We start from the raw sequence: 27,068 nt of genomic DNA, 5'->3' as shown, positions 1-27,068 counted from the left end.
CCACCTGCTTTTTTAAACCTTCTGTTTACAAGGGGCAGCCAGTCAGCAGGAACTTGGCTTTAATAGCAGAGAAACAGCCTGTTTTAGACAGTTAAGGAACTGTTGGCTGCACAAAGGTATATGATAAATAAGGATCAGTAAAGTTACTAGCTTTGAAGCTGGAAATGAGTAGAATATGTTCTCTTTAAATGGAAAGGTCTTGCATGTTCATGCTGCACAATCAGTTTGATCAAAGACACTGATAAGACTGAAGCCAGTAATGCCATCAGCAGTGACTTAGTTTATCATAAAACTTAGTATGCTAATTAGCAACATTAAGAAGAGCTAATAAGATAAGATATAAGACTGATTTAATTTATCCCAGATTTAGAAAATTATTTTCTTCTAACAGTTAAAAAAATAGAAGTTGAGATGATCTGGACTTTCTGGCATGGTAAGTTATCCCATGGAAGCAGACGTCTAAAGATGGCTTTAATACAATACTTGTTTGATACTAAGTACTTGTTTTTTAAATATTCTGATGTGTCTGGCACCAACAGCCATACCATGTTCAAAATCACCTTTCTTCACTATTTTGATGCACGGTTTGAACTTCAGCAGGTTGTCTTGACCATGACTGCATGGTTAAATGCAATGAGCTGTTGTGTTCAGCTGATTAGAAAGGTGCTATAAAAGTGTATCATTTACAGAACACAGCGACCTTGATAAAGGTCATAAGCGAAAGTGAAACACATTAGTTAAAAAATAATGTTGTTATTTATACATCGGGTATTACTGGAGTTTTAACTACTGCTTTCTTCCTGCTGTCATCGGTAACCTGAGTTAGCTGGGTGCTGTGACCAAGAAGGAAAGGAACTGTTGTTACGTGGCTCTTCTGCATCAACATTATATGGTCTGATGTTATCTTGGGAGGGAACAGGTTCTCATTCAGGCCGCGTCTGTGACCGTGAGCTATTTAGAGGAGCTGTCTTAGAATTTGTGTTATGGGTGTGTTTCCTTTGCTCGAGGACTTCCAGGGTTCCAGAGATAATGTGGAATTCATGAGAGGAATGCCACGCAGGGGTTCCTTCCTGTCACCTGACTCCATCACTTCCCGCGCTCAGTTTCCGCCGTCTGAATCTCGGAGGAGAATGGTGAGGCTGACGAAAGGGGCAGCGGAACCCGAGCGAGGCCCCTCTCGTAGATTTGATGATGATCGGGATGAAGCCGACTGCTAAACACAATCGAAATGATGAAAAGCGCAGATCTGAAATGTTACCGCTGATGTAAATGATTAGAAAATTTGCAGGAGCAAATGAACGTGGGCAAGAGATCAAATGAAAGGGATTAAACAAAGAAAGAGTTTGCTTTAAATGTGTGTGTGTGGGGGGGGGGGACATGTGCATGAAAAAAGGCAATAAAGAGAAAGAGAGAGGTGATGGCAGGATCTGTATGGGGCCTCTTGGTTTTTGGGCAGCAAAGGGGAGGCGTGCCAGGTAATGGTTTCCAGACACACACACACTTGCACACTAGTAAGACTACACTCTAATTTGATTTGGAAATCTGACGGGATAAGGGGCGTATATGTGGATGTGTGCGTATGTACCTGGGGCCATTTTTTCCTTCTCACTTCTTGCTTTTTCTGTGCATTGGGAGAGGGCCCAGTTAATCATAATGTGTCGTCTGTGTGTAGGTGTGTGTGTATGCAAGCACAAGGGGTTAATGTTTGCTTTCCATCACAGCTCTAGTGGGGAGAAATCAGATCCCTGCAGCGCAGAACTCAACCTCAATGCACGGACAGACACCCAAAGCATAAGAAAAACCGCCCCCTGTATCTGTATGATCTGCACGCCTGTGTGAAGAGGTTAAGAAGGCCAGCTGCAATATCAGTGAAAGTGCAAAGATATGAGATTGAGAATGAAAATAGTAAAAAGAAAAAACAGAGAAAAAGATGAAAAGAAGAGCAAAAAGGGAGACAGGAAGAGCTAATTAAACTGTGGAAGGATAGATGTGGAGGAGCGGGTGGGAGGCGAGAGGGCGAGATGACTTAACTGTTCAAAACGACTCCACCCTCAGTCGCCAACGCAAACGGCAATTTCCCATTGGGGTAAATCCCCCACCGTGCCCTGTCATAGCCCTCCTACTTCTGCAACTGGTGTATGCGTGTCTGTGTTTGCATGTGTGTGTGTGTCACCACTTTTCTCTGACATTCCTGTGCAGAGCAGGGAGACGGTGAGCTGAGCTGCAGAGAGGCTGAGCTGCAAACCCAATTCAGAAATCCATTTGAAAGCAACTAAGGATTTTCTTTGTTTTCCTGTCATTTTTCTTGCACAAGCCATTGTTTTCTTCCGATTCTTTCAGAGAATCTGCCTGCAAGTCAGCTGGGAAGAAGTCTTGCATTCTTAACACGGGATTCCTAGAAAAGCATCCTCTCGTTTCCTCCTCTTCCCTTTTTCTCTCCATCGCAAACCCCTGGAGATAGATTCCAAGTTTGCCAAGTTCCAGAGTTTGGGAATATTTTTGTGCTGCAGCCAGGAGCGGCTGAAACAACAGGGGGCACAGAGGAGAAAGCAGCACTTAAAGGGTGAGTTAACTTAAAAGATCAGGCTTTTTTGTGGAGTCCAGCTCTTGTTGGCATAATGAGGTTGGTTACTCTCTGAAGAGGAATGCAATAATCCTTCTATTCCGAGCTAAAAAACTTTTGTCTAAGATGGCAAAATCCTGTTTGTGCAGTCTAGAAACTGATAGAGCTTATTGTTAATGGTGCACAAAAGTGGAGCGTTTTGCAAAATCTGTCACTCAGGAGTTTTAGTTGCATGTTCTGCTGATCCACGGCTGGGACTCGGGTGGGTGTGAAGCATCCACCGCACATTAGGCTTAGGAGATGATGAGACGACAGAGAGAAAAAGAATGACATTACTTAGGGGGCAGGTATATGCAAAACGAAAAGGCAGGGAGTAGCTGGGGAGTTTCATCCTCTTTCTGTTTTTAACATCAAATAGTGAGGACAGCTGCTGGGAAAGGAAGCGAGCGATGCACACACACATTATATTCCAGTGTCCCAGGCACAGGCTCGGATAAATGCGCGCAGATGTTGCATGCATGTATGCAAAGAAAGGATGTCAAGATAACTTATGGTCGCTTTATTCTCTCTCTCTCTCTCTCTTACGCACACACACTCACAAGAAAGAGATTTAAACAAACACATCTTTGTTTCATTGCACTCATCTGTTTAGTTTACTCCTGGCTCAGATCACAGTATAATCCCAGAGCTGTAATCAATACTCATACACACATACACACATAGAGACACACACACACACTGGCCATAGGAAAAAACACACACACACACACACATACAGTACTTGCTTTTTTTAGGAGAAATAAGTCAGTTCAGCAGATGCAGCATATGTACAGAGCATGGAGCAGATATACTCCAGCAACAACATAATAACAACATATCTTACTATTTTAATCAACTCTCATTTACTTATATCATGTTATAATCTTTGCTGTGCAGCTCTAACAGCTTTAAGTTTGATGCTGATGTTAGCTGTGAATGATGGTTTGCGTGTGCTTTGTTCACCTCCCCTCCTTCGCTGATTAATGTCACTTTTCTTCGTCCAAAACAACTCCCCATTTTCTTCCTATATCTATTTTTCCAACATGTTTATGCAGCACGTAGCGCCTTCCAAAGAAGTGTCTGCGTCATGCTGTTTGGTGAACAGACCTCGTAATGTGATGCTTTGACTCTGGCACGTTGGTTTTTGTGATGGCACAAAGATCAGGAGTGTTATTACTAATAATAATCCTGACAATGACTTCCAAAAGTATCCCTGAAGGCCATAAAAGTGCACCTGCTAGTGAATTGATGGAGCCATGATATCCGTGTGCTGTTATGTTGAAACATGTGAATAAAAAGGTCAGGTTTTAATCATTGTATCTGCAGCAGATGATAAACTACATGGACAAAAGTACAGGAGCTGCTATGCTGTCTAAACCCATGTCTGCTGCACAGTTTTTGTGCAAGAGGAGGTTTGGAACGGACTTTTACGCACTACGCGGCTCAGCACTCAGCAACCTCACTCTGCAACTAATTTGGAATCACAAAATAACCAAACATTTATATGTTTGGACTGTGGGAGGCGAGAACCCACGCTGGCACAGGGGAAGTATGCAAACCCCCCACACAAAGATCTCTGCTGCCCAGTGTACTCAAATCCAGGACCTTCTTCTTTTTCTGAGGCAACAGTGTTGCCAGTGCGCCTGCCAGATAAGACTTGCTTTAAAAAAAGCTAATGTATCCTATAAATATATCATGAAACTTGGGTAAAGTCCTTTTTCTTTGTGTTAAGAGTCAAATAGGTGATAATATGTATTACAGCAGTGTTTTCCACAGACATCGTTTTCCATTCATCATGTTATCATCGGTTTGTTTCTCTGCAGACCCTGGCTCCTGTAAAGATGGCTGACGTATTGCAGCCAGACTCCAACAGCCTGCAGATACCAAGTGAGATACACACTCAAACACTGACACGCACGCACACACACATCAACACTAGTTTGCTATTGCAGTCCTGTCCAAATGACTTCTCCTTCTTTATCTGTTGGACCGTGGACATGCTGACCTTTCCATGTCCCTCTCCCACTTGGGTATACTACGCACTTCACATTCCAGTGGCATTCCCACGATTCCATTTCATTACGATTATCACTTTTTGATCTAGAGAGGTCAAGTGTGTTTACATTTGACCTAATCTTCTAACATCCACGGTGAAAAATGAGGTGTTTTCTGCAGTTACTCAGCAAATACACTTTCAGCATGTTAGTATCAGTAGCTGAGGACAGTTCAGAACCACCTCCTTTCTTATGATAATAGTGTTCCCATAACTGCATATCTCCTTAAACAGACAGGATGACCTTTATGTTTGTTCTCAGGGAGTGCATGTGGTGCTTTTCCAATATTAAGACTTAAAGAAACTTTCATATTTGAGAGGGGATTCACCTTCACTTCCCTCATTAGCCACATCCCCTGTTAGCACCACTGCATATTCACACATTTCATCTCCTCCCTTGTCTTCCAGGTGAAAACGTATCCACTCCATCTTCGCCTGCCACAGCCAGAAATGACTGCAGCATCACTCCCCTCACACCCTCACCCTCACCGGTAGCTACTGCACGCACACACACACACACACACACACACACACACACACACACACACACACACACACACACGGCCACTCACCACAGGCACTCCTACACACTCATTCCTCTCTTACTACTCATTTAACTTTATATAAAGTCCTTAAACGAGGCCTGCAATGCCACATCCACTTCTAACTGCTCTTAGTGGTTTACCATAACATTTACCTTACAGTATAAAACTTACGGAGAGACTGAAATTAGTGGCAAAGAAACACACCAACTTGGCGCCAATGTATGCAAGTAGAGGTCCATCAAAAATAGCTTCTGATTTCTAAGCCTGCTTATTAATTCTGTTCTGACTCTGTCCACTAATGTTAGCAATGTCAGTTTAAAAACACCACCAGGTTTACTGATAGAAACCGTATCCATTCTTACCTCTCTGTCTCTCATCGCTCTCTAAGAGGGTGGAGGTCAGGCCCCGGATGGCTTGTCCATTCTCCGTTGTCATAGCTATAGACTTTGGGACGACCTCCAGCGGCTACGCTTTCAGCTTCACACAGGACTCGGAAGCCATACACATGATGAAGTAAGAGCCTGTGTGTATTCTCATCAATTATATACTCTGTATTTTTATTTTGAAGTTTTGACAGTGGTTCTTCACTAAATGCAGGCGGTGGGAGGGTGGCGACCCTGGAGTGGCCAACCAGAAGAGCCCAACGTGTCTGCTGCTCACTCCAGATTTGCGGTTCCACAGTTTTGGGTTTGCCGCTCGAGACTTCTACCATGACTTGGATCCAGAAGAGGCCCGGCACTGGCTTTACTTTGACAAATTCAAAATGAGGATCCACAGCACAAGTGTAAGAAACAGATGTGAAAATAGTGACATCTCGTACCCGGTGTTAAAGGACATTATGGTGCACTGACATGTGCAAGAGTGGGAGATTTTTATATCACTGCCCACAGCTGAGAAGTAAAACTGTGGTTGAAAGTAACAAGCTTTAACTGGTGCTGCAGACTTCCTGGTGCGGCGTTTTGTTTTTTTCCAGCAGTTGTGATTGTGTTTGCTGCAGGACCTCACTATGGAGACGGAACTGGAGGCGGTGAACGGTCAAAAGGTCAGGGCCATAGACGTGTTTGCTCATGCCCTTCGCTTCTTCAGGGAACACGCGCTGAAGGTACACCTCAGATCACTTCATTCACCACTGCAGTACACTGAATACTTTCTCATATTCTAGGATAGGACGTGAATGTGTATTTGGTGTACCTTTGTTTAGCACTTTTAAATGAAACCCCTTGGGAGATCACTTCACTCTGTGTGGTTCACTTCAGAGTACAAGAAGAAAATGATTTTTTTGTGGGGGGGTGGGGGCTCCTGTTTTAGGAGGTGAAAGACCAGTCTTCATCAGTGCTGGAGGGAGATGAGATCAGATGGGTGATTACTGTTCCTGCTGTGTGGAGACAACCTGCCAAACAGTTCATGAGAGAAGCAGCATACCTGGTATGAAAACACATTGTTGTTTTGTTGATTTTTAAAAATTATTTTTATTTTTTACAGTGTATCACGGTGTTGTGCACATGTGGATACACAGGGAATCACTGTGGAGTGTGTGTGTGTGTGTGTGTGTGTGTGTGTGTGTGTGTGTGTGTGTGTGTGTGTGTGTGTGTGTGTGTGAGAGAATTGGAAGAATAGGAAGAACAACGGGCCAGTGGAAAGAAAGATAGTGAATAAAGCATGAGATAAGGACTGATGTTCTCACAGAGGATTATTTACAATCTCTTTCACACACACACACGCACACACACGCACACACACGCACACACACACGCACATGCACACTGCTCTTTTCCTCTTTGCACATCTTCCCACCCATGCACACACCGTCCTCTATGAACTGTACATAGAAGATGTAGGAAGTGTACGTACAAGCCCAAGAATGCAAGAGGTCCTATCCCAGTATAAATCAATGGGAAAGGACCAGCCTGGGAAAGACTCAACAACCTTTTACTCTTAATGCCACCCTTTCTTTACTGACGCAATGTCACGGATTGCCGGGGCAAGCCGTGTGGAATGTAGAAAAGGACCCAAAGGGCAGCAGCTCTGGAGCAGGTGAGTGTTTATTAACAAAAGAAAATACAAACAGCAATGGCGTGGGTGAAGGTGAAACAGGAAAACCTAAACTGGGTAAAACTAACAAAAACAAACCAGAAACGAAGATGCAGAGGTCCGGGGAAATACATACGGAGAGACGCAGGGAGACCGAGGGGAAACAACACAGACGAACCAGCAATTACTAAGACAGAAAATACAACTTAAATATACTCAGAGAACACAGGGAGATTACACACAGGTGGGAGACACAGCTGGGAGTGATAAACATGACGAGACTAGGGAGGCAAACTGAAAACACTCACATAAGACGCAGACCTTCACAATAAAACAGGAACTTGCACATGAAAGGACACAAACTAAGAAACGCGGACTGGAACACACGGGCAGAACAGAGTAAACACTAACCAGAGGAAGAACAGAACCAAAATCGAAGAGAAAACACAAAACGCTGGGTCAAAAGGACCCAGGATCATGACACGCAACAAACACTGTGATTATTTATTTACTTTTATCTGCCATCTACCATTTAGTCACTTTAGTACAGACATGAATAGTCGAATCCATACACTTTTTGATATTAACACTGATACATACACACACACACACACACACACTTACCCTGAGCTGCCTCCTGGCTTGATTCTTGGGGCGTGTGCACTTCCTGCTGGTGATGATGTCATCATGGCTAAACAATGAGGGAGACCGGCGTACAAACACAGGAAGTTTAAACTAGACCCCCGCCCTGCACGCACACACACACACACACACACATTGACACTCAACTTTACCCCCAATATATCATGAGTTATGCTTATACACCTCTCCTACTCTATTCAGCGTTTTATCCCAACTGTCAGTGAATTTGCTCCCATTGCTGTCATTCACCATGTGTGTTTGTTTCTATTTATTTGTATCCACTGTAATTCAGAGTGTGTGTGTGTGTGTGTGTGTGTGTGTGTGTGTGTGTGTGTGTGTGTGTGTGTGTGTGTGTGTGTGTTAAATAACATTAACATTTGAGTTATAAATATATGAATGGCTCCTTTAATTATCTCTATTATTACAACATGCATTCACTTTATAATATTTCACTTTATAATATTTTTCTTTTTCTCCCTACATTAGCTATATTTTTAAAATTCATAATACATTCATGATTTCATATTCTAGTTTTCTTGATCAAAATATTAGGGAAATAGTGAATGAACTTGCTTTTAGCAGACAATACCTCCTCCAGAACCAGGCTCGGCAACGGGCAGCCATCTGCTGCGGCTGGTTGGGGGTGAGGGGAGGATGACAGGATAGAAGACACTCTGTGGAAGACAGCCAGAGATTAATAATAGCTAAGGATTAAAATGCACAGTGGTGTGTAAACACATAGAGAGTGAAAAAAGGTGAGTGAAGAAAAAACATTCAGTGTATCACAGGAAGCTCCCAGCAACTTGCCAGACCTATTGCAGCAAAATTAAGGAAGGATTCAGGGTCACCTGATCCAGCCCTAACTATACGCTTTATCAAAAAGGAAAGTTTTAAGCCTAATCTTAAAACTGTCTCCCAAATCCAAGCTGGGAAGCTGAAAGCTGAAGACTATGCCTCCCATTCTACTCTAGGAACCACAAGCAGGCCAGAAGTCTGAAAGCAAAGTGCTATGTGCAAAACTAGGATCAAGAGATATGTTCATGGATGTAAATACAAGGTGCAAACCACTGGTTACACTAAAGAACTTAAAGGCCAAATTAAAATTTGCCAGAAATATTGTAAAAGAGGGGGATCCTTTGGACAATGAAACAAAGAAAGATGGGAAGAAAAACGTATGGAGACGTAAAAGAACAGCTCTTGATGTGAAGCATACCACATCATATAGTGGAGACAATGTTACAGGACGGGCATCTAATGCTGCCAGTGGAATCAGTCTTCAATGATGTTGTGACTGCTAAAAGAAGTATCAGGGTGAATTCAGCCAAATGCTGTAAAACTACTCATACAACACTTCACAGTGCAAATGGATAATACCAGAGAAAGACCAAGTCAACCACCTGATCCATAACCTACAGTTATTAAATCACTTACTAAAACAAAACTGAGGACGCAAAGATTCACAAACAAGCAACAGCTGAAGGTGGATTTTCATCCAGGTACTAAAAAGTGTTGCCTGTCAGTCAACAATATGGGTAAAGCTTCTGCTGTGTCCTTTATAGGCTGGTCTGGTGTCTCCTGACTGTCCTGAGCAGCTCCTCATTGCTCTTGAACCCGAGGCTGCATCCATTTATTGTCGGAAGCTCCGCCTCCACCAGGTGATTGACCTGAGCATGCAGCCAATCACAAACGGCCTGGAATTGGATGTCTCGCGGCCCTTTGATTCCAGCTTCAGACAAGGTAGAGAACAGAGAGCATGTGTGCATGTAATTTCTGTTGAGCAGGGGTCTTGTTGTTGACTTTGCCATTAGCATGAGCGTGAAACCGCACTGTGTTCCTGGAAATGCTGCTTTTTGATTTCACTTGGGGGTTGTGGGGTCTTTTTTTCAAAGGCTAAATGCGCCTCTGTTAAAGACAAAGAAAGAGAGCGCACTAAGCACAGCGATCTGAATGCAGATACTACTCATGGCTCAGATGACTTTGCAGTTGTGTGTGCGATGAAGTGTTTGGATAGACCATAGGGTCTGATCGGAAACAGACCACAGAAATCCCATGAAGAGGATGCAAGGAACTATTTAACACATCAGCTCTTTAATTAACTTTACGCAGTGCCAGAAAAGCTTTTCCTTAGAAGTGTTTAGTGTTTAGTTAAGTTTGTGGCAGTAGATCACAAGCACTTAACATTTCATAAGAAATCACATGAAACTCTTAAAAAGGAACAAGCTGGAATTTCTACTCCATTTTACACTTTTTAAATGAAAATAGAACTCAAATAGTACTTAAAGGCTGCTACAGTTAGTGCCAAATGACAAAAAAACAGGAGCTTTATATTGTAAGATATTGTTAAGGCCCTACAATAATACAGAGAATAAATCAGATGACTCCCTATGAGCAGGCTCTTGGCGAAAGTGGGAAGGAAAAACTCCCTTTTAACAGGAAGAAACTGAGGGCAGAACCAGGTTCAAGAAGAAGTAGCCATCTGCAATGGCTGGTTGGGGCTGAGGGAAGGAAAAATGTCAGAACAGTGATGCTGTAACAATATAAGTGAAGCATGTAACTGGTTTATTGAATGTCAGTAACAGGAGTGTGCAGTGTGTCCATGTTAAAAATAACAATTTTAAAATACACAAGGAAGAAATACTTAAGATTAGTGTTTTTAACGGACAGGATTCACCAAGTGCTTTGTAGAATATAATCTAAGCTAATAGAAAAAGCAGGTAAATGACACAAAATACAAAAGAACATTTGAAAAACAAATTTAAAAAAGACAAAAAATAATATATAACAAAATTGTAATTATTTAAACATGGCTAAGAGCAGCGCAAAGCCTCAAAGGCTCTATCATTGCATGTCCTTAGATCATAACATGGCGCAAACAGTCATTTCAGATTGTTTGACCTGAATGAGCTGGCTGAACACTAAAGTTAAAGAAGCACGACGACATGCAAGGTAGCGTGACCTTACAATGATCTGTAAGCAAGGGAGAGGATTTTTAACTGGATCATAGATGTTAAAAGAGGCCAGTGAAGGGACATTATAGTGGGGTGATACTGTTAAACATTTACTAAATTAAAAACCAGAAAATTACACGTCAATACAGGGAGCGGTGAAATATTTCCCTGGTGGAAACATTTGTTTAACATGGACAGGGGTTGATCAAGGATAACCTCTAAATTACACATACTGACATTAACAGCAAAGGCCAACAGTCCAGATTATTCTTGATGATGAGGACGACAACCAGAACCAAAATCAGCATCAAGCTGCAGAGTTTTACCATTTTTACTGATCCCTGCTAGCATTTTTGGCATTAGCATTGATAACCTTACAGACCTCATGTGGTTTGAGAAATAAAGCTGGCTATCATCAGCAAATAAGTAACAATTGAGCTTGTTTTAAAACTTTCAATAATCTGTCCCAGAGATGTGAGACAAATGAATAACAGGGGCCCAAGAACCAAGCTTGGTGGGACTCAAAGACACAAAGCCTTGAACAAAGACAGCAAGGTTTCTTGGTATAAGAGATCATTTGAACCATTTTAGGGCTGCATCTGAGTCACGTATGGATGGCCATCAATGTCAAAGGCATCACTGAGGCCTGTGGCTTAGTAAGCATGGGTTCATTAGAAGAAAAAGGTCACTCTCCATCGAACATACCATATAATTAATGATCTCATTTAACTCTTAGTAAGTAAGTCCTATTAACTGAATATGTTAAGTCACTAATAATTACTTTGATTTGTCTAAGGGATGTACTACATTTGGAATTTAATTAAAAGATTAAAAGATGAAAAAACGTCACCAGCTTAAACAAATTAAGGAAATCTGGTTCCTTTTTTTGGTTCTACCAATTTTGGGGGTTTGTAGTGTAGTTGCCAATAGATACACTAAGTAGATCAATACTTAGTCATGTTTTATTCATGAAAATCCAAAGCTATGACCCAAAAGTTTGCCAAATGAAATGAAAATAAATTCAGGCAACATTTCTCGGTGAGTGTATGCCTACAAATTACTTCATTCACATGACACATAGTAATGTGAGCCGCTGTTGCTATAGAAATCTGGATCAGAGCGCAGCTTTAAAAGAAAATTCAAATATGGGGATTTACAGTCGGGAAAGTACCTCCAGAACCAGTACACAAGTGAGAACTTTAACAAAAAGCCAAAATGCAACAAAAAACTTCCAAAACAGAAGAGCGTGTCCTTCGTGCCCACATGAAGGAAATACCACGAAGATGTAGCAATGAAGAAAAGTCATTTCAAGCTGGGGAGAAAGAAGAGTGATGCATAATTCAGTGGGCGCATATGCTGACCAAAATCCCCTGCAAAGGCCCACTTATACATATGCAGTCAGTGACACACACACACACACATTCACACACACTAAACACAGGATATTGTAATTGGAACAAGGTGCAGCGAGACTATGATCTCACCCCCTCCTGGCCTGTCAGTCTCCCCCTCCTTCACTCACTTTCATTTTTCCCTTTATTCTCCCAGACTTTCTCTACCTCTTTCGCTTTTTCGCTCGCTTTCCGAGGACTCGAGCAAACAGACGTATTTACACACACACACTTGGTCTCCCGGTCGTGTTTTTTTACTATCTTTAGCGCGTCTTCCACCTCATTTCATCTCCAAAGATAGCATCGGGGAGTCGTTAACGCACACACATTTTCTTTTTCTGCTGTTTTATGTAAATGGTTTCCAGACTTGCGTTCCATCCATCACCCCTGTAAAACATACACGCAGGCACCGGCGAAATCAAGGCCTGTGTGATTGTGCTTTTCTTCGTTCAGCTTATTTACTATGTGCGACCACACACAAACACACACACACAGAGGTACATACATTACCTTCTGTGTCATCCAAGGTCCTTAAACAACAGTATGTGTATATTTGCTTTCGACACAGTGTTGCCCAATAAGTCTCCAACCTTTGTTCTTATTCCCCCACAAACCCCCGTCCATTACTCTAATTATTGTGGTGTGTGGTGTTCATGCGGTTTGAGAAAACCATGTAAAAACCACTTTCACCAGCACTAACCTCCATCAAAAGCCGTGCTCGCTGCCTATGACACACATGTTTACGCTTGCCTTTCATCAGGCTCACAGTTTACCAAATGACTAGTGCTATATATATATTTTTTACATTTTAACTTTCTCATCTAGTTTTCCATTAATTTGTAACTATTTGGTTCTCAGAACCATTATGTCTCCTTTCATGTGTTCACCTTGACGTGTGCAGGCATATATAGTGTATCTGCTCTGTCAAACAGCCTGTCAGGTATGCTGTATTTTTGCCAGCTGCATGTGAGCCTGCTGTGTTTTTGTTGGCCTCCCCCATCCGTCCACTTAGCCCGCCACTCTCACAGTTTACACGTGGAGAACAAACAGAATGTTGAAATTCGAGCGCATTCTTCATTTCCAACAAATTGCTCCTGTCACATAAAAATATTATGACCGTACGGTTTTCTTGTTTAACTTGGATCGGATGATTTATGCTTCGTCCTGCACAAATGCCATAAACTCTCATATGTAGCATAAATTACAAACATTTATCTCTCCGGTTGAAGTTGAGGAAGATTGTGCTTTGGCTCGAACCTCTTTGCATTGAGGAGTAGTAGTCAGAAGCAAACTTAAGTGTCTGACCGTGCACCAAGTGTGTTTATACAGAGAGATAAAGACTGTTTGAATCCAGGCGAGGCGGTGCATGGTGGTGAACGGTGGTGATGACTCTATGGGCTCGCAGCTGGAGAGAGTCCAGAGAAATTCCTTCTTTTTTTTAAGTGCATTAATCTTGCAATTAGTTATTTGGTCACTTGGAGGCAAACAGTTATATTTATCATAAGTTCTTTATTCCAGATCATATAAATGACGGTCAAATTACTGGACTGCAGGGCTAATGGAGAATTCAGGAGGCAGACCTACTAACAGACACCAGATTTGTCAGCTGCACATCCATGATCCAAATCTCTTTTTTAACCACATCTACTGGATTAAGATCTGGTGACTGTGGAGGCCGTTGAGTGCCTCCTATATGGCACAAGATGAGATGCATACTGTTTCTGTGCACAGCTGGGATTCTAGTGTGTTCATGGTCTGCTCTTCTACTGCTGGGTCACATATTTAGGTTAGCAGATGGGTGGAGGGCTTAATTATCAGTTTAGGCTAACAAGCCTGGTTAGTACGCTGTATCCACGAAATGTGAAAATGTACAGATGGAGATACTTGCTAATTAGTGCTCAGTAACACACTAAGAAAAAGCTGGGATTTCATCAACCAAGCTCAAGTGCAAAAGTCATGGGTGATCAATGCCACACAGCAGGCCATTAATTTTGTTAGATATTTCATTTATATTAAAATGGTCCAAAAAGCCATAAATTAGCAAAGATCGGGGGCAGCTGCTCATCATTCAGAGTGGCTAAAGTGCTAAATTAACCATAAAGACCAAAACTGGTTTTTGTACCAGCCTATAAATATGTTCATGTTACTGATTTTAACCTGATCAAGCGCCTCCAAAGGTGTAATGGATAACACTTGGCAGGTGAAAGGTCTCTGGCTTGATTCCAGCTGGTAACACAAACTCCCCTTGGGGTTGCATCTGCAGGGCATCCTGTGAAAAAACTGCCAAATCAAACATGCAGAGCTACCTGCTGTGGAAACAGCTGATAACAGTGTTTGACAGAGAAGATGATGAACTGTTTTCGAGAATTCCCCTTTGATTCCATGTTTTTCTCCCAAAATTAGTAATCAGAAGCATCACTTTCACCTCAATGCTCAACTTTTTTTTTTTCGACTCACGGAAAGACAGAAGAGGTTCCGGCTCGTGCCTCTGAATAGCAAAGAAACAGTAGATAAATAAATAAATCATTCTGTGCGTGTGTTCTGTTACAGCAAGGGAGCAGCTGAGGCGATCTAGACACAGCAGGACCTTCCTGGTGGAGAGTGGAACTGGAGAGCTGTGGTCAGAGCTGCAGACTGGTAAGGCCATCTGTGCGTATGTGAGCCTAAGAGACAGGCAGACCCCACATGTGGGAGATATGGATGACTTTGACCTTTAACCCCAGCCTGCAGACTCTGAGGAACAAACCCGCCCACTTTAATAGAGGACAAACCCCAAACCTGATGTTTGCAGGTTCTATTTGAACTGATTTAAATAATCTAATTATGGCTTCCTGATGTGTTTTAATAATAAGATCTTTTTTTTTGTTTGTTTTACTGTAAATATGTATGATGGAAAATTAACAATTACTTTGCATACTTTGCATTTTCCTGGGTTATGAAATGAAAGTTGTTCACTCTGTTGTTGAGGCATGACTGCATTTTGTGGAGCCACGTGCGCCTGCTGACCCTTAGTGCGCTCATCCCTGTCAACACACACACACACACACACACACAGGAAGGACCCAGCCCATGGGACTCTCTGCACGGCAGATACAAGAAGAAGAGACTCTCTTATCTTCCTGCCTTGCAAACATCCTTTGATTCCTCCTCTTGTCTTATATTTTTATTTCTGTTCATTTCCACCACACGCCTTCTTTTCTCTTCCTCACTCGCTTCTACACGTCTCATGAGCTCTCGTGTTTAGGGTGCAGTCGTCAGGGTAGCTACACGAAAACTAACCCTTATCACCGGACATATCACAAACATACACTCTAGCAGGGGAAGAGCAGCAACCACAGATGCCTCAAGGTTGTTTACATTCAAAACACTGCGTGTTCAAGAGTTTCTGGGGAAGCTGCAGACAAACCAAATATACACACACGCATTTTTGCATCGTCCACAAAAATGAAGACACGTTATCTTCCACGATTTCCTCCTACAAGCTTGATGTGCTTGATATGTGTTTTTTTCTTTAAAAAATCTGAAATATGAGGTATGAAAAAGCAAAAAATGTTCTTAGGATGCAAACAAAACAACAGCATGTGTTCATCCGTGCCCTCTCTGTTCAGGTGATAGATATGTGGTTGCAGACTGCGGAGGAGGAACAGTTGACCTGACAGTCCATCAGATTGAGCAGCCACAGGGAACTCTTAAAGAGCTCTACAAGGCCTCAGGTACATCCTTTTACAAAGGACAAAAAAAGCAAACACATTTCCTACAGTTTCTATAGCTGCGGTGTTTCCGCCAGGCGGTCCCTACGGCGCCGTCGGAGTCGACCTGGCCTTCGAAGCCATGCTGTGCCAGATCTTTGGCGAGGACTTCATCCAGAGCTTTAAAGCCAAGCGGCCAGCGGCCTGGGTGGACCTCATGATCGCGTTTGAGGCGAGGAAACGCACAGCGTCTCCGGGCAGGACCAACGCCCTCAACATCTCCCTGCCTTTCTCTTTCATCGACTACTACAAGAGGCACAGAGGGCAGAGTGTGGAGGCTGCCCTGAGAAGGAGCAAGTGAGTGTGGGCTGAGAGGTGCGATGAGTGAACAACGAGCGTACGTGCAACTTTAGATGACAGAGTGATTTTTTACTTCCTTCTGTGTGTGCAGTATGAATATAGTGAAGTGGTCCTCCCAGGGGATGCTGCGGCTGACACAGGAAGCCATGAATGAGCTCTTCCAGCCCACCATCAGCAAGATTGTGAAGCACATTGGTAAGAAAGACAAATGTCCAGAGAAGGGGGCTGCTGCGCACATGCTATACACAAAAATGTACTGATTGACATAAAAGACCCGGGCACTTAAAAACTTCCTTTTCCTTCCACTCCCCACTTATGTTTTGTGTACTTTCACATAACTCTTCTGTTTAACTTTGCAGTAAATCTACTAGGAGAAACCTGAAAAACAACCCCAGGAGAAAGCCAGTGCAAAGGCTTTCCGAGATAAAACTAGTATTCAAGCTCAACGAATGCCGTGCTCGGGCGTCAAGATGAACCTGTGCAGAATAGGCCCTTGAAATTATCGACATTTTTAAGGGTTTTTTGGAACCAGAAGTGACCGTGTTTCAACAACAGGGTAGAGTTGCTTGTTAGCAGTGGCAAAATTCAAGTGCACACATTAAAAACATAAAAAATAGACGCAGCTACCATGAAGTCACCCATTAATCCCATTTTGAAGCCTGGAGCGAGATGAATTTCTGCCATCTTTGTGTTGAAACTGGATGTGAGAGAGGGCGTGTCTGAGCGTAAAACTGCTTGCAAATAGCCTAACCTGGATGATCCTCATTTCTGAAATCAAACGACATTAATATCTTATTCGAAACAAGTGACAAACGCATGTGGGAAGTGTTTATCTGTGTCAAATCAGAGAGCTTTTTCCGCGTAGACAGGAAGTCTTTTTGTAATCACAGCTATCGCCATCTGGTGGCCGTTGAAAGGAATGTAGGTTTCACGCGCTGATGCTTTGGCTTCGCAGAAGCTACGTCCATCAATTTATTGTCTGTGAGTGCGCATAACGGGTTAATCATGCGCAATAGATTTCAGCTAATTAGTGCTAGGTAACTGACTAACGAAATAATAGAATTTAACTCATCAAAACTAAATCACCACCTTTTGAAAAAAACAAAAAAACAAATTTAAACAGAATCCTAGCAGCTCTATTAGGGGCCCAGTAATGAAATGCAGTTGTCATGCAGAAGGAAATTAGCTGCACTATTTTTATACCAAGTTGTGACCATGTATTTTCCATCATTCGTAAAGCCTGGTTAGGTTATAGTCTTTTTAGGACCAATATTTGGTGACTTTTTAATGCAGATTTTTCCAAAACACAAAACAAAAACATAACAAAAAAAACGGATTACATGGACTAAAGATGGGACATGAGTTTGCTTAGATTCTTGCACACTGCTTGAACTCCTGACCTTACTAGATTATCGACTGCCAAAAGCATGAAGTGTGCTTATTCAGATGTAAAAGGACAAAAGCTGCTACAGCTACAAATTACAGCTCAAATCAATCAAAACATAATGGCTTTCCTTGAGACCCTTTTCAAGATGGTTGTGATTTCATTTTTATGTTTTCCAACCTTTTCAAAAGAGAACAAAACCAGAAAAATGCAGTCTGTTTCAAATCAAGCACATGCCAGTGGTACATTCAAAACCATGGAATGGTTTCCCAGTATGAATATTTGGTGGTCATTAAAAGAAAACTGGGAGTCAACAAAGGGTTTGACATGAAGAAACACCGGGGACAGCTGCTGGAAAAGGCAGAAATTCTCTCAATGGAAAGACAAATTACTTAAGAAGCTTTATATCTTCTTTCTTCACAGAGGAGCTGATGACAAAACCAGAAGTGCATGGTGTGCGTTTCCTCTTCCTAGTTGGTGGTTTTGCAGAATCCCCTATGTTGCAAAAAGCCGTCCAGAAGGCACTGGGGAGGACGTGCCGCATCATCATTCCTCACGACGTTGGTCTTACGATACTGAAGGGCGCTGTGCTCTTCGGGTTGGATCCCACCGTGGTGAGAGTTCGGGAATACCGGAAAGTATCGGAGTAGTAATGTGACACATTATCTTACGATCGTTCTCTCTCGCTCTCTGTCACAGGTCCGAGTGCGTCGTTGCCCTTTGACCTATGGTGTTGGTGTCCTGAACAGGTTTGTGGAGGGACGCCACCCACGGGATAAACTCCTCATCAAAGACGGTCGTGAGTGGTGCACGGACATCCTCGATCGCTTCGTCTCCGTCGACCAGTCGGTGGCCCTGGGCGAGGTTGTGAGGCGAAGCTACACGCCTGCTCGTCTGGGCCAACGGAAGATCATCATCAACATCTACTGCACCGCCACCGATGACGTCACATACATCTGTGACCCTGGAGTCAGGAAGTGTGGCACAATAACCTTAGACCTGCCCGAAGCGTTACCGCCACCGGGTGCGGTGGGAGGAGCAGGAGCAGGAACCCCAGAGAGAAGGGAAATCAGAGCGACCATGCAGTTTGGCGACACGGAGATTAAAGTCACGGCCGTTGATGTCATGTCTAACCGCTCCGTCCGGGCTTCCATAGACTTCCTGTCTAACTGAGGAGGAGCAGGAAGTGGAGCCGTGGATGCAAAAACACACATTAGCTGATTGGAGGGATGATAATTTTAGAAAAAGCGGTACTTTGGGAGTGGGCGACATGTTTTGTTGGAAAAACACTGCATTCTTAGGAGCAACTTAGGATGCAAGAAGATCAAGAGAGAATCCACGCTTCACAAACACCAAAGTCCTTCAATCTCTTTGAAGTTGAAGAGGGACAAAGTCCGCCATGTCTCACCTTATAATGTCGTCAGCAGCATTTCCCGCCAACAGTCAGAGAAACACTTTGTGAAAACGAATGAAAGCTGAGCGAGACACAAACTGACTTTACTATCTCAGTGACTCTAACGAAACACAATATGCTACCTAATGAGTGAAACTCGCTCATGTTGATCGTTAAATATACAGACTTTTACCTTTGGGCCTCGTGTAATAAACAATGCCTTATTTAAACCAACGCAACGCTGCAGATAAAACGTCACCGACTGGACCGCAGCCTTGTTTCTCTAATGTGAAAGCACTCCCCCTAGCGGTGCAGAGACTGACCTACAACACTGCCTTGGAATCCGTCAAAACACATACTATAAGAAAAGAACTGTGGCTTTATAACATTTAAAATGTTTCAAACCACTTTGAACAGAAGTTGTGCTATTTGAAGACGAAGCTCATAAACCTATCGTGACCTCTAAAAGTTGTGAGCTTTTATTTTGAGAGGAAACTATTAATTTAAATCCAATGCTTAATTCATAATTCATCAGGAAACATTTGGCTCATCAGCTGATAAACGCCCCACTATGTCCACCAGCTAGTCGCTAACATGTCCTGTTTTAACATATGGACTTTCTCATCCAGTACACAGCAGGAAATAGCCCTCTACAGATGCATCGTTACTACTGGAAACACTAGATGAAGCACCACATGCACATAAGAACTCACTCACTACCTGCAGATGGATGCAGCTTTATGTCTTTAAACTGAAATCTATTGTGAAGTTCCTTAACCCTGCGTTCCTGCCATTTCATTAGGTACACTTAGGCACGCAGACATGGTCATGATGACCTGCTGAAGTTCAAACCGAGCAACAGAATGGGAGCGAATGGCAACTTAAGTGACCTTGAATGGAGAATGGTTGTTGGTGCCAGAGGTGCTGGTCTATTTCAGAAACTGCTTATCTACTGGGATTGTCACACACAACCATCTCTAGGGTTTATAGATAAAGATCTGAAAACTAGATAACATCCAGCGAGCAGCAATTCACACGGGCTCACCAAAACCTGACAAGACTGGAAAAATGTTGCATGCTTTGATCATTCTTAATTGTGCTGCAAGGTTTCAATGATAGCGTCAGAATTTGGCGTCCAAGCAGATAAGGCACGATGTCACAAACTCAAATCACCACACTTCTCAGTGCAGTCGAGCGCCTTTGGGATGTGGTGGAATGGGAGATTTGCAACAACAAATCTGTTGTAACTGTGTGATGCTGTCACGTCAGCATAAACCAAAATGTCAGAGGAATGTTTCCAGCATCTTGTTGAATCTGTGCCACGAAGAACGAAGGTCAAAGGGGGTCCAACCCGGTACTAGCATTGGTTACTAATGAAGCAGTGAGTGTGTCGTTTTGTACAACATATATGAGAAAATGCTAACCTGATCTATGCACTCAGTTACAACTTATGTCTAATAAGCTTCAGACCTAAGTCAAAGGTCTTAATCAGCACATGTGTATGTTGTAAATGATGGTCCCCACTGTGGAGGAAAGAGATGATAAAGCTGTGGAAAGCCTAACTGGCAACTACAGAGTTGTTACAAAATATGACTTTGCCAAGTACTTGACATCATAGTTGCGACATCCATCTTTTATAAATACTGTGTAATTGTTACTTTATAGATCTAATAATTCTCAAGATTTGATCAGTGGAGCCTTGTACTGAGTACCTGTACAAAGAAAATCAGGTATATGTGTGGAGCTAAGGTCACGCAGACCTCATGTTTAAACCAGTAACTGTCTTCTTGTGTATTTGTGTAATAACCCTAACACGAATAAATATAATTCCGACCGCATCTTTTATATGTTGTCTAAACTGGGATGCATTTGTATCCACGTCGCTGTTGAACACAACACAGAACTTCACTTGTGTCTGGATCACTTCTTTAAAGATCTGAGTGCTGAGACAGACGTTAGTCAGAACAAACAGTCCAGGTTTCAGCTGTGAATTTATTGATGAGAGTGCTCCAATAAATAGTTTCACACAGCGGGGCTAACAAATGGTTCAGAACTGCTCGACATTGCATCAGTGCTTCACTTTCCATGTCACACAGCAGTTTGTCACGTAACACAAAACCAAATTAGAAGTTATGGAACGACTCCTTCAGATCACAGGACACAGGAGTGTGTTACTAAAGAGGGGGGCTGCTGACAGTCTGCTTTCACTTCACCATTCCTCAGTAAAAAAAACATAAAATGTGTGAAAAGATGCAGTGCTTGAAATGTTTAATGGATGTTACCGTGTGAAAGCTTTAGTAAGAAAACCTACGGACAAAAAAAAAAAACCCCCAAAAAAACAAGAAACATCAGCCGTCGTTCTTCTTCTCCCTGCTGTTTGACTAAACGTAACATCTGCCGTGTGTCTGACTGCTTACAACACCTCATTTTATCCAAAATTAAAATCCAAACGTGGGTAAAACATGTCAAATCTTTGTCTGCATCGCTACAGGAGACACATTCTTTCTGGCGTTTGGATTTAGTCCTTGTTTAAAATGGGGTTTTGCTGTTTCGCGTCGTTAGTGAGCATGGGGTCTCCCGCGGCCTCTGCCCCTGCCGGCGCCACCTGGAGGTCCGTCCACAGTACTGCGGGGGTTCTTGATCGTCTCGTCGACCGACAGGATGAGACAAGCTGCTTCTGACGCCGCCGTCAGGGCGTTGATCCGCACTATGGACGGCTCCCACACGCAGGCGACAAAGTTGTCTGCGATGTCCTCGTTGTTGATGTCCACACCGTACCACATGCCCCCCTGACAGGTGACGGATGAAGCGCACAAAGTCACCTTCACTTTAAATACTACCAGGGATTAAAAGGTGTGTGTGTGTTTGTTTGTTTTCTACCTGTGCGTGTTTCGCCCGCAGTTTGTTCAGGATGTTTGTGGCGTCGAAGCCGGCATTGTCGCACAGCTGTCTGGGGATGATCTCCAGGGCCTTGGCGTATGCTCCAATCAGGAGCTGCTGTTTTCCGGGGATGGTCCTCGAGTAGTCCCGCAGGTACTTGGACAGCTCCATCTCTATGGCTCCTCCACCCGCTACAACAGAGTCATTCTAGGAAGAGGGTTGATACAGTTAAGACACTGGAAATCAAAATATACCAATGACAGTGGCGAGCAAAGATAAACCAAACTTACAGGAAACAAGAGTCAGAGACGGGGTCACAGCAACTCAAAAACAAGCTGCTTTCTCCTCATGAAGCATTGCTGAAGCTCTACTCATGTTTCAAGTCAAGCAACCAGTACGCATGTAATTTATCATCATCCAATTACAATCTCACTTTTAAGTACAATCAAATGTTTTTTCCTCCCACGTGCACAAAATAAAAACAGAGACTGATTCTTTAAACTCAACCAGGAATAATCAGCATCTGAAAACTTGTGCAGCTGACCTTGATGGCTCTGCGCACGATCATGATGGCATCGTGCAGCGACCGCTCCGTCTCCTCTGTGAACTGCTCGGCCCCGCCCCTCAGGATGATGGTGCATGTCTTTGCCTTCGGGCAGCCCTTAAAGAAATTGTACCTACACAGAAAAAAATACACAACAAAACACAAATTTGTCACTTTAAAGTTGCTGCTTTACCAATTTTGCCATTGCAGTGACAGTTTTGTCTTTTCTCACACTGACTAAAATCTCATCCATCCATCAATCCTCTTCTGCTTCTCTTGGGCCGGGGTCGAGGGGGCAGCAGCCTAACGTTGATTTAGACTTTAACCTGCATAGTAACCGGAAACTCCTTTTATCCCTAAACTGCATCCGACCAACATGTAGTTAGATTTCTCAGGGAGGTGCATGTATGCAGAATTATAATACACGTGTTAGCAGAGGAGTCCAGACCTCTTTAACCCCACCCAGACCATTTGAGCAATATAATCTTTCTAGCGTGTCCTGGATCTACCTCACCCAGGAGACGCCCAGTATGCATCCATATCAGCTTTATTCTCGAGCTTTTGTGCTGGGCTGCAACGCACAGAAGCGGAGCTGTGACTGAGACGTGAACTCTGGTGGAGTGAAAGAACCCGTTTTGATGAGGTTCATAACAGCACCGCTGATCTCGTCACCTCCTCCCATTCACAGCTGTTTTACTGCACATAGCAACAAAGCCTGAGAAAAGCAACATTAGAAACTGCTGGTTTAGTTCGTTCTGATCTTTAAATGTGGCAAGTTGATGCAGGAGGCCTCTTAGGTGATGTTTCAGGCATGTCCTACTGAGAAGAGGCTCCAGGACAGAAACTGTGACTTGTTCCCTGGCCAACCTCTTGGCTGGTCGTTCCCAGGCTCAGTGTTCCCGGGATGAGCTGGAAGTGGTGACTGCTGCCCCCATGGCCCAAACACAGATACGGAGTAGAAAATGTATGGATGAAAATTTTATTAACACTTAAAAATAAAAGGTCCCCCTGGAGTGTACACCCCTTCTTTTCCTCAGCAGCCATACGATGGTAGCTCTAGTGCAACCCACCACAAACAACTCTCAGAGGGATGAAGAATATGCAAAACTGAATGTAGCATAATTATTATAATATGTTTGGCCATTACACTTATGTATGGTCACAATAGATGCCTCTCTCACCTCTCTCCTCCGACCTGGACCTCTTCAAAGAGCTCACACTGTCCCAGCACATCGTTGGTCATCGCTCCTACAGACGTCTGGATGGAGCCTCCGCAGGCCTAATGGTTACATTACACAGTCAGCTGCTTTCACCCTCAGAATCAGTCCAAGCATCAGCACTTTAAAAGCCAAGTCGGCTCCAACTAGCTGTCATTCTTCAAGCTAAATGACCAACTGCAGTTTTCAACATAATAATCAACTACCAAGATTGATTTTGGATTTTTGGCGTCCCGGTTGATCCATAACAAAAAACTAACAGTTTGTGAATGCCTCACCATCATGGTCCTCTTCAGGTCTTCCTCCTGAACCCGCCCAGCACAGAACAGGTCTCTGTCAGCGAAGAACTGGGTGGCCACATCACCGATGGGCAACTTTGACAGGACCACCTTGGCTCCTGACTGGTAGATCTTCTCCAGCTTGTCGTATAAGATGTTCCACTCTGCATCCACGATGGCCTGGTAGTCCTGCAGCAAAGGTTCAGGTTAGAGGGAGCGTGGAAACAAAACCCTTTCACAAACAGCTTTGTGGCAGCTGATTCGTACCTCCACAGATTTCACACGGACTTCAGCGTTGTCCTTCTCGGCTTTCAGTTCCAGCTCCACATTGAGCAAAGCGATCTTTGGATTTTCGTAGCGTTTGGGCTGCATCTCAAAGCCGGCGTAGGAGAACGTCTTCTTGAACGCAACGCCAGAGACCAGCTGGGACTCCTGAACAATTTAAAAAACCAACATGCTGAGGTAAGACCATGTATGATATATTATCTGCTTCTTTAACACTGTTGTTTTGAAAGATTTTACACAGGAAAATCACACTTCCTGGCACCAACCTCCAGAGCTCCTCCCTGGACCTTCTTGATACCGATCATTTTCAGAGACATGAGCTCCTCCAGTGACATGACTGCATCCACAACCATTTTGGAGAAGAATTCCTTCTGACCGGCGATCAGCTTGGAGTTTAGAGCTGTGGCCGCACATTTCTCCAACAGCTCCCTCTGCTCTCTGGCGCAGTGAAGCAGAAAAGAGGTCGTCAGCTGTACTGCTCACCGGAGAAACATCAAAAGTTGCTCAAGTCAAACAGAGAACTCACTGCTTATCGTCTTTTTTCACAGAGACGGCGATCTCCTTTATCTTGCCGACGGCGAGATTGGTGGCGGTGCGGAACGCTCTGATGATGGTCTGCGGGTGGAGACCCTCCTCCACGTACGACTTCAGCTGCTTCAGGAACTCTGCAGCCAGGAGGGTGACGGAGGTGGTGCCGTCCCCAACCTGAGGAGAAAGACGGTGTCAATCTGAAATTCCTGACAGCATAAACTCTGATGCACGAATGGCCTCAAACAGCTCACCTCAGCGTCCTGGGAGCGAGCAATGTCCACCAGAGTTTTGGCCGCAGGGTGAACCACATCCAGCAGTTTCAGGATGGTGGCTCCATCATTGGAGATTGTGGCCTTTCCTGGAAAAATAAACATTTGCATTACATCGACTGTGCCGCAGACCAATCTAGGAACAATAACGCCTTCTTTTCCCCCCATCCATCTCACCTCTGCTGTCCACCATCAGTTTGTCCATCCCTCTGGGCCCCAGGGTGGTCCTGACAGCCTCAGAAATCACCTGCAGAAGGAAACACGAGCAGCACATTTAGAGGAATTCAAGAATGTTTAGTTAAATTCAGAGCAAATGAAAAATAGACACAGAACTACAAAGAGATGAGTTATTGTTCTGACCTGGCAGGCATTGATGTTGCTGATGAGCTGGGGAATACCCTGAGATGTGTCCGTCCCCTCCTTAAGCAGAATAACCGGTGTGGGCTGAAGTAGAGAGGGAGACACAGGAAGACAAGAAGAGAGGGTAAGCAAACTGATAATCTGCTCACACCTGTCAGCAGCATCCATCATGACTGGGCACCTCAGAAATCCCATCATTCTGCTCGTTTCCAGCACAACGTTAGTGTTTTTGGACTCCGCTACAGGAGCTTTGCAACAAAGCCTCTCAGTCTGTCCACTATCTGGAACAAACCATTTTAACACACTTCAGCCTCAAATTTCTTCTGACTGTACCTCACAAATAGAAGGTGGCTGTGGTTCATTTGCTCACATTGGTGCTATTTTAAGTACATGCATGCTGATCTCAGGTGCTTAAAAAGCAGGCAAACAGATTTCTTTAAATTTGGTGATGTTTCCCCTCTCACTTTCAGTTCAGAACTGAAGAAGCCTCTTGGATAAGAGGCTAAATGTCTTCAACCAACCTAAAGAAGTCCACTCGCCTCCTTTCTAAGCTCCTAAGACGATCATGACCCGGATGACTGAGAACCTACACAGACATATACACTCTGACATCACACAAATCCAAGAATAGGAGGAAAAAGTCCTGCAAAAGCACTGTGACAGTGACGATGCGCAAACATCTATTGTACATCCACATTGCCAGAAGGATTGATGTCACATTGTAGGCACTCATAAGGATGAACAATGTGTCAAAGTACAAATGCCTAGGTTATTTATACACGACATCGTTGTAGCAATAGCTTTTGTCAGTGGTGTCAGTGCATGCATGTAGGTTTGTACAGCTCGCATTATTTTCCGGGCCATTAGCTTTCAGATTTTTACTGCTAAAAGCAGAACAACACACAAGCCGGTGCAGCTCCTCAGCCGTACAAAGAGGCTAAACACAGCAGCTCAGCTCATCACAAACTAGGTGGAGGGCGGTATTAAAATCAAATATGTTCAAACGCTGAAAGCGAATCCACGTGAAGTAGATAAATATGTAACTACACGACGCTAGCTCAAATTTTAACACTAGTTTATAGGAAGCCGTTTAGCATCACCGTTAGCATCGTATCCGCCCATTGATAGCGGCTATGCTAGCATTGTCTGGCTAAAAATAATAACCTTTTTAAAAGCTATTTCATAAAATAAGAGCTTTCCGAGACTTCTAACGGCCCGTCACCGACACCAGGCGCACTCCGGGAGACCATGTTCTCTGATAAACTACAGGATGGAGATGGATTAGATGTTGAGTGTGGTGCATGATGTTAGCTGACTCACCATCATCTTTGCAGTTCTTTCGAGAAGCTTTCCACCGGCATCGGATCCCAGAATGCTTTTCGAAAGCATGCGCTGTTGGTGGGGGTACGTTCAAGAACAAACAGCAGTAGTTTATCAACGATTTGAGATGTACTATTTCAGGATGTTATGATACTGAAATAAAACAAGTGTTGGTGATATGAGCGTGAATTATTTATCTGCAGCATCAAAGTGTCTCGTTTAAAATAAATAAATAAGCAGCATGCAATAAACGTCTTCGTTTGGCTGCTTTATTTAGAGGTCCCAGTGGCAGATCTCCATCTCACTCTATTCCTGGCATCCTCCTCTGTCCTCCTTCACTACATCC

General features: G+C 43.5%; 2 protein-coding genes across 2 annotated transcripts; one reads left to right on the top strand and one right to left on the bottom strand.

The window, feature by feature from the left end:
* The first annotated feature begins 2,179 nt into the window (after positions 1-2,179).
* Positions 2,180-19,511, top strand: hspa12b (heat shock protein family A (Hsp70) member 12B). Its single transcript, XM_085351025.1, has 14 exons — positions 2,180-2,563; positions 4,426-4,489; positions 5,064-5,146; positions 5,589-5,713; positions 5,798-5,984; positions 6,198-6,302; positions 6,509-6,625; positions 9,433-9,610; positions 14,763-14,849; positions 15,821-15,925; positions 16,000-16,258; positions 16,353-16,456; positions 18,069-18,259; positions 18,345-19,511. Exons 2-14 carry the CDS (start codon positions 4,444-4,446, stop codon positions 18,816-18,818), a joined length of 2,061 nt encoding a protein of 686 aa, XP_085207151.1. The 5' UTR covers positions 2,180-2,563; positions 4,426-4,443; the 3' UTR covers positions 18,819-19,511.
* Positions 19,512-21,016: 1,505 nt separating this feature from the next.
* On the bottom strand, positions 21,017-26,791 carry cct7 (chaperonin containing TCP1, subunit 7 (eta)). Its single transcript, XM_085351024.1, has 12 exons — positions 26,723-26,791; positions 25,403-25,486; positions 25,220-25,289; positions 25,025-25,131; positions 24,769-24,947; positions 24,509-24,680; positions 24,225-24,389; positions 23,958-24,146; positions 23,644-23,741; positions 22,463-22,595; positions 21,919-22,125; positions 21,017-21,827 (listed from the first exon to the last, which is right to left on the bottom strand). Exons 1-12 carry the CDS (start codon positions 26,789-26,791, stop codon positions 21,597-21,599), a joined length of 1,704 nt encoding a protein of 567 aa, XP_085207150.1. The 3' UTR covers positions 21,017-21,596.
* Positions 26,792-27,068: the final 277 nt, after the last annotated feature.

The sequence above is a fragment of the Diplotaxodon limnothrissa genome, linkage group LG3, assembly GCF_057381915.1.
Source record: "Diplotaxodon limnothrissa isolate DT_005_m linkage group LG3, D_limnothrissa_male_GT1.1, whole genome shotgun sequence".
NCBI lineage: Eukaryota > Metazoa > Chordata > Actinopteri > Cichliformes > Cichlidae > Diplotaxodon > Diplotaxodon limnothrissa.
The sequence above is the reverse complement of the archived record's forward strand: the minus strand, read 5'-3'. Positions and strand labels throughout refer to the sequence as shown.